The sequence below is a fragment of the Sylvia atricapilla genome, chromosome 1 (assembly GCF_009819655.1).
Source record: "Sylvia atricapilla isolate bSylAtr1 chromosome 1, bSylAtr1.pri, whole genome shotgun sequence".
In the NCBI taxonomy this organism is placed as follows: domain Eukaryota; kingdom Metazoa; phylum Chordata; class Aves; order Passeriformes; family Sylviidae; genus Sylvia; species Sylvia atricapilla.
This window is the reverse complement of record NC_089140.1, coordinates 100,682,667-100,696,114: the sequence shown is the minus strand read 5'-3', so window position 1 is coordinate 100,696,114 and position 13,448 is coordinate 100,682,667. Positions and strand designations below refer to the sequence as shown.

Below are 13,448 nucleotides of genomic sequence, written 5' to 3'. Positions count from 1 at the left end.
TTCAAGACATTAAAGAAAAAAATCTATCATGCACTGGGGTCAGCAAATTCTGTTGGTTCTAACCTGAAATGGATTTCAACTTCTGCTAATTCAGGTGTAAGGATAAAGAATTAAAACTCAGCCACTGCTATGTGCTGCTGCTTGTGCCAAACCATTAGGGAGTGAGTAGTGATGGTAATTGCAATGACAATACAGTTCCAGTTGCCATCATAGTCACAGACAGGTCTGATATCCCATGAGTATTAATCTAGTGAATCAAATAACATCTGGGTTTGAATCCAGTTTATAAAACCAAACAAGTGAGCAATTTCAACCCACCAAGTATTTTCCACAGAATTATCATGAAAACCTAAAAGGTGTTTGAAACCTTTTTTCTAGTATTAGCTTAATACACAAGAAGCAGTTTTCTGAACACTCTTTCTAATGACTTATCCTTTAGAATTGCTACTGAAAGTGGTTAAACTGAATACTGTGGATGCACTCTTAAAGAAATGCCAAGAAATCCATATTTTTATCACAATATATTTTGTGGTTTCGTAAATAAATCTCAGCTGTTTGTTACACTTACCTTTGATGCCAGCTCCCCAGGTTCTTTTCTTTTTAAAAAACCAGATACTTGAGGAAGTTCATCATTCTTGAGCTCAATACTCCATATATACTGTAATATTAGCAGTAAATTTCCATAAAAAACCATGAATGGTGAACTGATCATGGCATATTTCCTTCGGTCCCGAATCATCCACAGTGTGCAAGACCAGATCAGTAACACAAACGTCAACCAGCTGTGATATGTGATGCTCCATGCCTTATGGAAGGAGGAAAGAGAGGAAAAAATGTCCACAGATGCATCCAGGAACAACAGAGATGCAGATTTCCAGTTACACTTCATTTACATATCTCTATTCAGTGTATATTTTCATTTTCATCAGACTCTCACCCATAATAATCACCTACTGGAGCAGCTAAAATAAAACCCTTGGAGAACATGCAGAAAGTAGATTCTGAGGGCAAACCCTGCTTGATGCATTAGCTGCACTTTGTAAGCAGACTCATTGCTTCTCATTACATGAAACTAAAAGAGATGGAAAATAAAGATTAAAGTTTGAGTACAGAAATTCTTCTTGCAAAACAGCAGCAAAGAATTCAGAGTAAGAATACAGTAAAATCTAATTAGTGGGTCCTGCATTCAAGGCCTTTAACAGCATTACAGAACAGCCCTAACTCCATACTGCTCTGCCTTGTGGAACCAAAGTTCAGATTGGAAAGCTATGGTGTACACCCACCTAACTTTAAGAATGTCTAGTCTACAGTAATCATGGTAGATTAACTGAATACTCACAACTACAGAATGTTTTCTACATCTTTCAGAATACAGTTATGGAAAACTTCTCTATTAAACACTCAATAATAGGATTTAGGAGGGTTAAGTGTTTTTTATCTACATTGTGTTATTGACTTAAGACTAAATTTTGCTGTATATATGCTGCTATAACTGTGGAATAATTGTCAATAAAGCATTAAAAAATAAGAAAATTATTAAACATTAAGAATATTTCTATCAGGCTAGCTTAGTTCTCCTGGAAGTTATAATTCTTTTAAAGGTATGTGAAAAACACTGATATGCTACTTCTCCATCCTCATATGAGAAAAAAGCTTACACTGAGTTGTTTTTGGCTGTAGCATAAATAGAATTTGCATCAGCGTATATCACAAATAAATTCATAAATTAATTTCTATCACATAAAGTCAGAATGTATCATGAAGAGAAAATTTAGCATTAAACTACAAGTAGGTTCTTCAAATATATAGTCTCATTTTATATTTAGACATATAACCGTGGGAATTAATTAAAAGGGAATGCAGACCAGGTCTAGTAGAAGGAGTCTCTGCCCAAGGCTGGGAGGTTGGAACTAGATAACTTTTAAAGTCCCTTCTAACCCAAACCATTCTATCATCACAGAAGTACACGAATTTAAACAAATATGAAAAAAAAGTTACTATGAAAATAACTAACTACTTGCTAATGCTTCAGAATGCATCAATCTAGATCCATATTTTGCACAAGGAGCCCGCCTTATTTACAGGGGAAGCTTTTTCTGTTAAAAGAGAGCAAATAAAGTTTGAAACTTTATGCAAACGAGAGGCAGCCAAGGTAATTTGTTTTACCATTTTTAATGCAAAATTGTGCCAAGAAGCTTTATGGTTAATTTCATCATAGCTGAAACTTTTCCAAAACAGTAAAAGTAAAGCTTGCATTGGGAATATAGAAAGACATCTAATCATTATGTGGAAACCTTGGTATAATGCGGCTCAAAGTAATTGCAACAAGGAGGCTTAAAAACAAGCAATGTCATGAAAAAGAGAAAGGAGGGTGATAAGTAAAACAACATGAAAATCTGGCTTGGCACAAAGTTGTATTTTCCTTGAGATTTTTCTGTGTCAATACAGGAAACCAGGCTTTACATATCCTTTCTTCTCAGAGAGTCATTGGATGCATGCATCACCTGAATTAGGAGCTATATTTTTACAGTTTTCTATATCAGTATGACATACTTTAATTTTATAGGTGAATTTCTGAGTGGTGCAAACACATGACAAACCTGCTTGTGCAGAAACTTGGGAATCAACAGAAAACTGAGACACAGTGGATTTCAGATATTCAACAGACAACAAAGCCTGAGGCTCCCAGTCCTGGAAATGTGTTGCCTTATCTTAAGGTCTGTAACAGGCCTGAGAATGATGCATTAATAACCTAAAATGGGCTCAAAATTATGCAGACATCATCTTGATATTTTTTAAGCCTCATGCAAAGACTTGCTGAAAACCAACCCATGAGAGTACTTTCAGAAAAGCATGAAGATGACACTTTTGTAAAATCAGCAGCATTATTGTTTTTGTTCCCAGTACTTACCATCATAGCTATAAGAGCACAAATGTAGCTTTGCTTCATGATAAATTGAAACACAGAGACCAGGGCATGTAATTTAACATTTTCTTTTTCCTCCTGAGAAACTTCCTCTTCTTCCTCCTCCTCCTCTTCCTTTTCTAAGTAGAAAAAGGAATTATTATTTGCAATCCATGCTGGTGTGAGGACAGTACATGCATCCTCTCCTGAAATTATTTTGCTTGCAATCCCCTCTGATGGCTACCTCAAATCACTGTGTTGGTAGGCAAAATTATTTTGGATGGTATACACCTACAGCCCAGTTTACAAACCTGCCATATGGGCATCAATCATTGCAGGGTGACAGCAGTTACTTAACTTTAACAGGCCAAAGAGCTTACCAAAATGACAAGAAATGCTAGAGGCAGTGACGGGACGGGAGACACAGAATTAGAAAAATACATGTAGAAAAATGACAATTCCTAGGCAATTTACTACCTGACGTGCCATCTGAAGGCTCCCACTTGTACTGTGGTGTGGAGTACATGTCTGCTTTGGCTGGACCATTTTCTAGAGGCAGTGCAGGGTGGATGGTGTGATAGTCAGCAGGATTCCCATTCACTGTTACCAGCAGCACCTGCCAGGACACCGGAGACAGGCACTGCATTTACCATGGCTCTCAAAAGAGTGGGACTCCTACTTCTGTGTTTTGCTACTCTTAGAGTACTAATGTTAAAGAAGGTTAACAAGCAGCTGCAGTTACTTCCAAGAAACTGGTATGTTATAGTCATGTTGCATGCAAAAGTAGCATAGAATAACTTCCAAAATTAATTGTTAAGATTTTTATGTCATACCAATAGCAGTAACCAAAAATTCATCCTTCTTAGGCAAACTACTACATCAGGATTTTCAGACTTCAGCTCACATCTAATTATTTCTAGTAGTTATGAAAATAATGGCTATAAATGGCTTTCCAATTTGAATTATTAGTGCTGAGATCAGTATTTGCAGCTGTTAATAAAACCACTTGTGGTAATCATTGTTATTGATGACACATTTTTGGCACTTGGTAGTGCTAATTCAACACTCTTCCATTGTTTTATTTTTGTAAGCTCAATTCCAGCCCTTGTGCTTGTTTGGATAAGGGCTTCAGCAATCATAATCATATCTTTCCTATTGGCAGAAATTCACATGCAATGGGTTAGCAATGGCAATACGTGCTCAAGACTGACTTCTGCTCAGGCTGTGAGATAGGAGGATATCTTGCTTGTCAAAACTATGCACAGGCATGTGCAACAACAGCCTGTGAACTGTTTCAGAATAATATCCGGGATATGTTCAGTCATATCCAGCTGCACCAAGTACAGACCATGGAGCACGTTTAGATTAGGCTATGGATGCTCCCAAAATCCATTTTCATCTCCATTCTTCTGTGTGCTAAACAGAGGGGACGTTTTTCTGCTTTCAGAGTCTGCTAAGGTCTGTAGCAGTCAAGATAAATGGATCATTTGCTGTCTATTCAAATAAAGACTTGGATTTTCTGTGATCTGTAAATTGAACTCATATGTGTTGTTGGTTATGCTTTAAAGGCTCAGCATTCCAACATGAATGAAATAAAAAAAAATGCAGAAAAGAAACTAAATCAAATTTAAAGGTGGCTTGCATTAGAAAGCTTATTTTCAGATCTTATTCAAACCCAATGAAGTAGCAAAGATCGTTTGCCAGTTGGTACTACTGCAAGCAGCTTAATTTCAAGTGATCAATCAATGGTTTCTCAGGAAGATTATTAAGGAAGCAGAAGACAATTACATTTAGGATAATCAAGATTATAGGGTAAATGGCAGGCTAACCATAAATCTAGAAGTTTTACAAATGTCATCTAAGGTTTTATCTGTATGTATCATTGTCTGTATTTACACACATTGAGAAGAATTGCAAGATTACAAAGACTAGTAGTATACTAACATCCGATGGCTTGTATTCATCTTGGGTCATTGACAGAAGCTGCAAAAAGCAATGCAAGAACAAATTATTATAGAAGCACGGCTCAAGCATTAGTAGGTCTGACTTCTCAAATACATGCATGCATATGTGCTGACTTTTACACTAAGAAATTCAGAAAGAATTCTTAAAAAGTCAGCAGAATTGTACAATATCATAAAATTATATTCAGTGTGCCATAACATTGACATAATTTTACTGTATGGTAGTGTAAATTTTAAACCAGAACTGAGACTGTTGCATTGACATTTTGGATACTAGGTAAAAGAATTAATCAGTATTGCATTATACTGATTAACTGCTTTCTAATGTCTTTCTAATGATCCAGTGCTTAAAAACTAAGTTTTTAAACAATCATTAGAAATTACTACAATTATAAAAATAGTTCCAATAAAATGGTAATGCAAATATAAAATCAGATACTTTATCCATTTGCCAGCTCATTTCCCATTACTATTATTATAGTGGATTTCTTGGGGCATGAGTATATCTGGCTTATGAATGTTCATATGTCCCAAATTTGACAACAACTCAACAAATGAAATTTTGCAGTGCAGCTGGTGTAGACAGATGATAGAGAGATGGATCCTTGCAGGATATTTTACACAACTTCCTAAACTGCCTTGCTTTGTATCTCTAAGAAGGATACCAGTACACTTAGGAGAAGATAAGCTGGCAGTTCCCAATCACCAATGACAGTGCTAATTAGTAGGTACAAGGCAGATCAGATGTTGAGACCAGGTTTAGCTCCCTGACAGACTTTTCTAGGTGACTTGCTTGAAGATAATGGCCCCAAGCCAAAAGCCTAGTCCTACACTTCTTAAATGTGGAAGCCAAAAACATAGAGCATGCTTTTCATTTACATCCTTACACTGGCTCCTGGTTTTGTTTCATTCATTTTTACAAAATATATTCCTATCCTACTCTGCCATGCAGCCTTGACATTTTATCTGATTTATATGATCACACATGGAGACCTTACTTGTAAGCTACGTAACACCACTTCCCTTAATCCAAAGTAATTGTGTAATGCAGAGACCCTTCCCCCTCCAGTCTTACTTTTCTCTCATCAGTTGTATAGTGGCTGGCATACCACAGACTGCGTCTCCTCTCTGCTGTCATTGGAATTGGGCTGCAGGGAATTTCTTTGTCATCTTCCCTGCTGACAGATTTCTCTTCATCAGGTGCCTGCTAAATGACAACAAATGACAGCATTAGCCATAGCTCTGTAAATACAATCATAGCAGAGGAACTGAAATTTCCCTCCAACAGATGCTCCCTTTCCAAAGCATGTCCAAAGCACCTTTAAGTGGCTAATATACTTGGTTTAGGATAGATGAGTCTGAGATGACATTTTCAGAAACAATGACAGAGCTTTTTTACAGCTGCTGGTTACATGACACCAGAATTACACAGACCTCTGTGTCCTACCTTAGCTTACCATATAACCACACCATAAGCATCTACAAATACATAAATAACAAAACCCGCAAGGTACAATGTTTAATATTCAAGGCAGTATATGCTATTTCAGCACCTTTGACCACTGTCCCATAATGTCTTTGCTGACAAGATGGTAAGATATGGACTTGACAAATGGAGCACAAGCTGGGTGGAGAACTAGCTAAGTTGCCTTTCTCCAGTAGGGTAAAGGCTCAAAAGACAAAAATATTTCCATGAGTGGGGTTCCTCAGAAACTGGCACTAGGTCTGGTCCTATTCAAAACTAACTGGATGGAATTGCACCTACCCAAAACTTGTGAATGACACTGAACTGGGAGGAGGTAAATGGGCCAGAAGAAAGACTCATACAGAGATGGGACAACAAAAACTGCACAAGTTTTAACAAAGATAAAGTCTTGCAGCTGGAATAAACCCACACATCAGTAAAGGCTGCAGACAGACTGGGTGGGAAACAGCTCTGTAGAACAGGCTCTGGTGCACAGCAAGCTGAAAAAGAGCCAGCAGTGGACTGCACTCCAGCAGCAACGAAGGCAGACATGTCCTGGACTGCATCAGCCAGAGTACTGCCAGCAGATCAAGGGATGTGATTATTCCACTGAGCCTGGCAAGCGTCAGGCCCTACCTGCAAGGCAATTTTGGCATCCCCAGTTCAAGAGAGAAATAGAAAATCTGGAGAGGATCCAGATTTGAGACAGAGAATTGTCAAGACTATTAGAAGCTTGGAGAAGCTGAAGGATGCAGGAATTAGGGTTTTTTTTCCAATTTACAGAAATAAAATTACAGTTTTAGAGAAGACAAGGGTAGTCTTCTCACAGGGAGGCACAGTTATAGGACAAGAGGCTAAGGACATAACTTGCTTCAGGGAAACACCTCCTGAGTATTGAAAAAAAATTTAAAATTTTATATATATATTTATTTTTTCCACTATGAGAAAATTAACCATCCAAGATTTGGCCCCATAAAATCTAACCTGAGGCCCTGCTCTCAGAATTTGCAAACGAAGATCTTCCCACGTTCCTTCCAATCTGGACTGTCCTGTTAGTCTGTGATTGTCTCTAATCCACGTGGTTTATTTCTCCATCTGAGATGGCAAATGTTATCACTAAGTTGAGGAGAAGTGCAAACCACAGTAGTTACAGCTTCTCTTTTAGCCTTACCAGAGCTCTTCCTGCACTGTGCCTCCAGAGTGGCAGTTTGCTGGGGAAAACTGTTCTCATTGCTTAGGCAAAATCCTCTGATGTAATAGAAGAATAAATCAGGGTGCTGGGCAGAGGTCTGCAAAGCTACCCATGGGAACAGGACATCCAAACATCCCAGCTCATTTTGAAACTCTCCTCATTCCAATCCTAGCAGCAATGTCCTATTTTTTACTTGACTTAGATAAACAATAATTATTAATTTAGTTTCACTTCTCAGAGGAAATGGTAGCACAATTCACATATGGTTGTATATTTATATTTGATTGTAAAAAGGCATTCCTAGCAAAACTGTAAGATGAAATAAACTGATTCTGTGCTTAAAATAGTTGTCACTGCCATTTGAAACTTTAATGTAAATATGAACCATAAAGAACTGCTTATCAGACATTTAGTTTGGCACTAGGGTGACAAAAACAATACAAAAGATATAAGATGCACACAATTATTTTAGTAAAATATTTTTAGCCTTAGACACAACAGGGAAGGGTGGGAAATCTTGCTTTCTCTTTTTCAGAAGGAGAAGAAAAGTCAGAAAACACAGTACTAGTCACACAAGCACAACTTGTGAGAGTCCTTTGACTTGCCTACTTTTTTCACTTCTTCCTCAACAACTCTTAAATACCTTTAAATTCAAACAATTATAAAAATTTTATAAGAGAACTCTACATTCAACTGCTGTAACTCTGCTGACTCCTGTACTATTACTTACCACTCACAGCACAGAATGAATGGGCTCTATTCATACATTCAGCACTAGCAGCTACAACTCTGAGCTGAAATCTCCAGAGGCAGATTGCTTTTTCTTATTTGCAGAGGTAGAATTTCATAAGACTCAATGTTAGAAGAAGTCAGGATCCAAAACAGCAAGCATAAGAAAAGCAAATCTTCCACTGACTGCCACAGTCACTTTGCATGAGTAAGATCCATTCAGAATCCCACATGGAGAGCATACACTGAAATTTCATACATGCCATACTTTGGCTTTGTGGTGCACATACAAAAAATTGGAACCCTGAAATCCAAGATTTAAAGTGGGGGGTATTCCTGTAAATTTGTTCATTGCCTTCAGCATTTAGAGACTGTCTCAAGAGCATCTGTCTCAAAGACAATTCTTGCTGCAGTCCAGGGGAATTTTATCCACTTGAGGATCCCAAGATGTATTTCACAGAAAAAAACCGCATCAGGTCTACATGTTCTACTCTGCTTCTAGCATCTGCTGCACCAGTAGTATATTTAGCTTATGTAATCTTTTTAGACTGAAAAAGTATTTCTTTCTTGTTTTGTTCAAAACAGTTTTTGTTCAAGAGCTTCTTTGGAACAAAATTCCTAAGATGAGCCACTTCTTACTGTACAGGCCAACCGTATATAGAGAACAACTTCACACTAAACATACAGCATTTTGTCTTTGCCATTTATTAAACTTCAGGTAGGCTAGTTGTGAGATCCTAAATACACAGTAACTTGTAACTTCAAAATCACTGGAGACTGCAAAGGCAGGTTATTATATACTTAGTTCCATAATGAATCATATGGATCACAATTTCACAAGTTTAAAAACATTTCAATGAAATCTGGAACACAATTATTTCTGGATTTAAATAACTGAGAATGCAGTCTACCAGGGAAAAGCTAGTAAGAGAAATTTTAAATCCTGATCTATGACACCACTAAACAAAACCAAAATGCATACCGACAAGAAAAAAGAGAAAAAGCCATAAGGGAGATGTGTGCAAAATACAGTAAATTTTGCAAATCTCAGCATCTCTTTCTAATGACAAGCACTTGCATCACTAACATCCTGTGCACCAAAAATAAGCATTAATGCATGGATACTCTTTCCTTTACAGTGTTCCCTTTTTAAAGCATCCATTTATCTTTGGAGGGAAGCATCATTTCCCTGGCATCTGAAGTTCCCTCGGGAGGGCCAAGACTGTATTGCCTCTCATGTAGCCATGAATTTGACATCAGTGTTTCTTAAATTAATGCCTTTTAATCCTTGCTCTAGCTCAACTGCTTGGAAAGCATCTCTAATTTCACCTGTTGGCAGTTCTCAGAGACTGGTTTTAGTGTTTTATGGGAATATCTATCTCAGACACCACAAGCAGTCTAAAAAAAAAAGAACTGCAGGCAAGACCACTATAGTTCCTCTCAAGTCCCTGTAGGAAACAATTGCAGCATTCACTCTCTCTGAGAAAGAATGAAACTCTGAAAACTCTCTCTCACTTTTCTACACTGAAAAAGCACAGCAACTAACTTATGTCCAACACCAAACTTTTAGATGGTGACTGTTGGATGAAAACAACACGGGTACTGGAAATCAATTCCCAGACTTGCTGAGATCACACAGCTCACCCTAACTGCATTTCACATGTGCTTACTCCTCTGTGGGTAGTTCTTATGGTTTTACTAAGCAGTTTGTGAGATCTGAAGTTTTAGTTACAGCTCCAGTGCTAAAATCATATTATTATCTGGAAATCTCAGTTTTCATTTAAGGAAAAAAAAAAAAATCTTGTTTCCAGGAGCTGCAGCTGCAGAAAAAAGTAAAAGGAAAAAGACCCTAAAGATACCCAATGCAAGAGGACACTGGACCACAATGATGTGACTTCAGAAAAGACAGAATTCAGATTTCTGGAAACTTTAAACATGATTTTTTAATAGCTCAAGGAGATGGCTCTGGCATCGTTCACTTTTGAATATATATATAAAACCCCCAAATACCAGACATCTCAATTTCAGAGGTGATGTTTTTTGATTGCCTTTTTAATTGTTAAATTGTTACATTGTCCATTATATGAAGAAACACCCTTAAAAGAAGAAAACCTTCAACATTTTTACTTGCTTCTACAAATTCCACTAAGTCACAGCACGGTCATGAGTATTTTCATTGTGGTTTCCAGCACTACTAAACCTCAACTCAAAAACTCACATCAGGCCTCTGAGGATCAGAAAATTAATACAAGTAATGCCTAGGATCATCCTTTTTATACTTTCAGTTTCTAAGCTTTTAAGATACCTCTGGGTTCCTACATACGCATTTTCCCCTGAAACTGGAAGAAGTAAAGATTTACTTTTTTTTTCTCCTTGTTCTCTTGCTCTTAAATGAAAGCTGGGATTTTCACTCCGGCATACAGGAGGAAAGGTTTTAAGAAAATTTTTCTGTGTCTGTGATAAAATTGCAAATATGTGTTTTGTCTTACAGTATCTTGTGCCAAAATGTGTCCTACCCCAAGCCTTAGGTATTTGCATTTCACTTGATAGCACCTGAACTTGAATCACAGACTCAGAATCATTTGGCAAAGACCTTCAAGATCATGGAGTCAATCAAGTCCAGCCACTGCAGCATATCAATACCTGCTTTCCAAATAAAAGCATTAATGCTTTGCAATTGCATTCCTTACGTAACTGTCCCAATGATTTTAAGAATGATATCCATGTTAGATAAGACTTGGAGACACCTGGTGAAAAGGCCAAATTCAAAGTACCATCTTGCACTTGCTGTCTATTTCCCTTAATGTTCCTAAATTTTTGCACCTCTGTTAGCAAATATGTGCCCTGGCCAGTCCCAGACCATTATTTATGGGAAGAGAGAAGGAAGTTACCCTTACAATGGGCTCTTGCAGCCAGAGTCGAATGAGAGTGGCGAGGGTGTAGTACATCACCAGCAGTAAGATTGGGTTAGCGTGGTGATACCAGTGTAACTCTTGATTTTTGATGATCATCCAAGTGTTTGAGCAGTTTGTCTGAGTAAGAGAAGTGACACCAAACAACCTGTGAATATAAAAAAACCAAAGCAGACACATTAGATAATAAACACCAAATCTTAAAAATGTTAAAAAATATTTTGGAGAGCAATTTTTGCTTATGTTTAATACCAATTGCTCTGTTGAAAAATAATATCTGCCATCCCTTTTAAAATACAGTATTTTCATTCCACATATTTAGTCAAAAGAAGTGGTTTTTTTGCAATTGTTGAATTGTCAATTCAACACTGAAAAAATGGGAGTATAATAACATTACACCTACTATGTCCAATGAGAAAACTTGCAGTAACCTGCTCCCTGTATATCCAGAGCTACAGAAACTGGAAAGAGAAAACCTGGCTGCAAGTCCATTTGGCAAATCACAGCAACATGACATTTCAGAGAGATTTAGTAAACTGATGTGTAACACCATTTCAGTCACCCTGCCAGGACACAGCTGTAAAGTATATCTTCTTGGCACACTGAACGGTTTATTGGCCTTTTCTTTTGAAAAGCTAATACTATTAATAAATTGCTATCTAATTATGCCAATGTTAAGGAACATACAGGGCTCTATTGAACTCATAGCTTTTGTGAACAAAAATTGAAAATATTCAGAAAGGTTACTGTTTCAGATGACCAAATAATTGAGGGAAGAAAAAGAAGAAAGATTAATTGGAAGTATTATTATCCATCACATGAGATATTTGATGTTTCTGGAAAAAAAAATATTTCTGTCAAGTAAAGAACATATGTTGGCAAAAAACACACTCAGTATTAAAAAATTCCAAATATTTTCAATTTAATACAAGATGTTGGATGCTCAGTAGATGTGTTAAATACTGAAACAAGACTAATAGGAAACAAAAATTATTTGTTAATTATTAATAATTAATCTTTCATCATAAAATAGCTTGCAGAATTCTAAAGTTAGGGCTACCAGTAGAATGTGTCAATATTCATTATAAGCACTCTTGTCTATTGACAAAAGCTTTTTCTACCATAAAAAGTGAGAGTTTTCATTTTTTACCAAAACCAGCTCTAAGAGACAATCAAGAAGATCTTATTGGTAGAACAATAAAACCCAAACTACTGTTCCTCTGAAAGGATAAACCAAACACTTCAATAAAAAAACAAACTCAAAACCAAAACATGAAAGATTTTCTGCTGGGGGATTTAATTTTTAAGAGTGTCTAAAAGCTTAGTCCTTCCTCAACCTGGTAAGATCCAACATTAAAAGCTGAGTGAACACAAAGAGGAAGTACAACATTCAACAGAGATGTGCTGCCTGAAATCTGCCTTTCATGCTGCAAAGTGAAAATGTTATACCTGTTCTTAGCTGGCAATTTGCTGCATGAGCATAATACCATTAACACCCAGAAGGAGAGCTTCATAGCATCTTATTAAGCAATCTATCAGCATTCACTTCTCAATCTGATTGTCAACATAGGCCAAAGGTATAAACTTTAAGACCTTTCTGAGCTTTTGGGTGGATACAAGGTTGGGGAAAAAAAACATTTAAAAAAATCCTGCATACAAAGTAAATTGCTGGAATTTAAAGGAGCTGAATGAGCTGTGTTTGCAGCTGACTCAGACTCAAACTTCCATAGCATCCAAGAACATTTGGAGCTGATGTTACACTTTGGCTCCATCTGGGTGAAATTCATGCTGGATTCTATTCTGTTCATATTTCTATCAGCATAGAGGAACATCTTGTTTATCTGCTTTCCTCTCTCCTACTGACTTGTCACTTTTGCTCATCAGTGATCAGAGTTGTTGAGTTCCTATTAGTTGCTGAGTTCCTGTTAGTTTCATCTTTTACCTCTGTTTCACAACACAGTTCTCTGTCTTTGGTTCATTTTAAGCTTTTCCATGTAAACAGAGTGTGATTCACCCTACTTCTGTCTCATAAGCATCAGAATTGGAGAAAAATCCAATTCTTACTGAAATGCAAAGTCTTTCCATTGACAGTTAGTGATGAGTACTTCCTACAGAAATGAGGGAAAGTTCCTAAAGGTCCTCAGAACCTTCTGCCAAGCAGACATGACCTTCATATCACATATTCCATTCTTATAGTATGCTTTATAATATATTATAGCTAGAAAGTCAGAACAACTTGTGTTTTACCTTTATCTCCACTGAAAAGAGAACACTCCACATA

The 13,448-nt window shown here is 37.0% G+C and overlaps 1 protein-coding gene across 2 annotated transcripts in view; it reads right to left on the bottom strand.

Moving 5' to 3' along the window:
- Positions 1–13,448, bottom strand: part of PIEZO2 (piezo type mechanosensitive ion channel component 2) — a 286,128-nt gene that overhangs the window by 87,641 nt on the left and 185,039 nt on the right. For both annotated transcript variants that reach the window (XM_066328884.1, XM_066328893.1), the window contains exons 8-13: positions 11,153–11,315; positions 5,945–6,076; positions 4,850–4,888; positions 3,383–3,521; positions 2,912–3,045; positions 569–805 (exon numbers count right to left, since the gene is read on the bottom strand). In XM_066328884.1, coding sequence (XP_066184981.1) covers positions 569–805; positions 2,912–3,045; positions 3,383–3,521; positions 4,850–4,888; positions 5,945–6,076; positions 11,153–11,315 — 844 coding nt within the window. The remainder of the gene's footprint in view (positions 1–568; positions 806–2,911; positions 3,046–3,382; positions 3,522–4,849; positions 4,889–5,944; positions 6,077–11,152; positions 11,316–13,448) is intronic.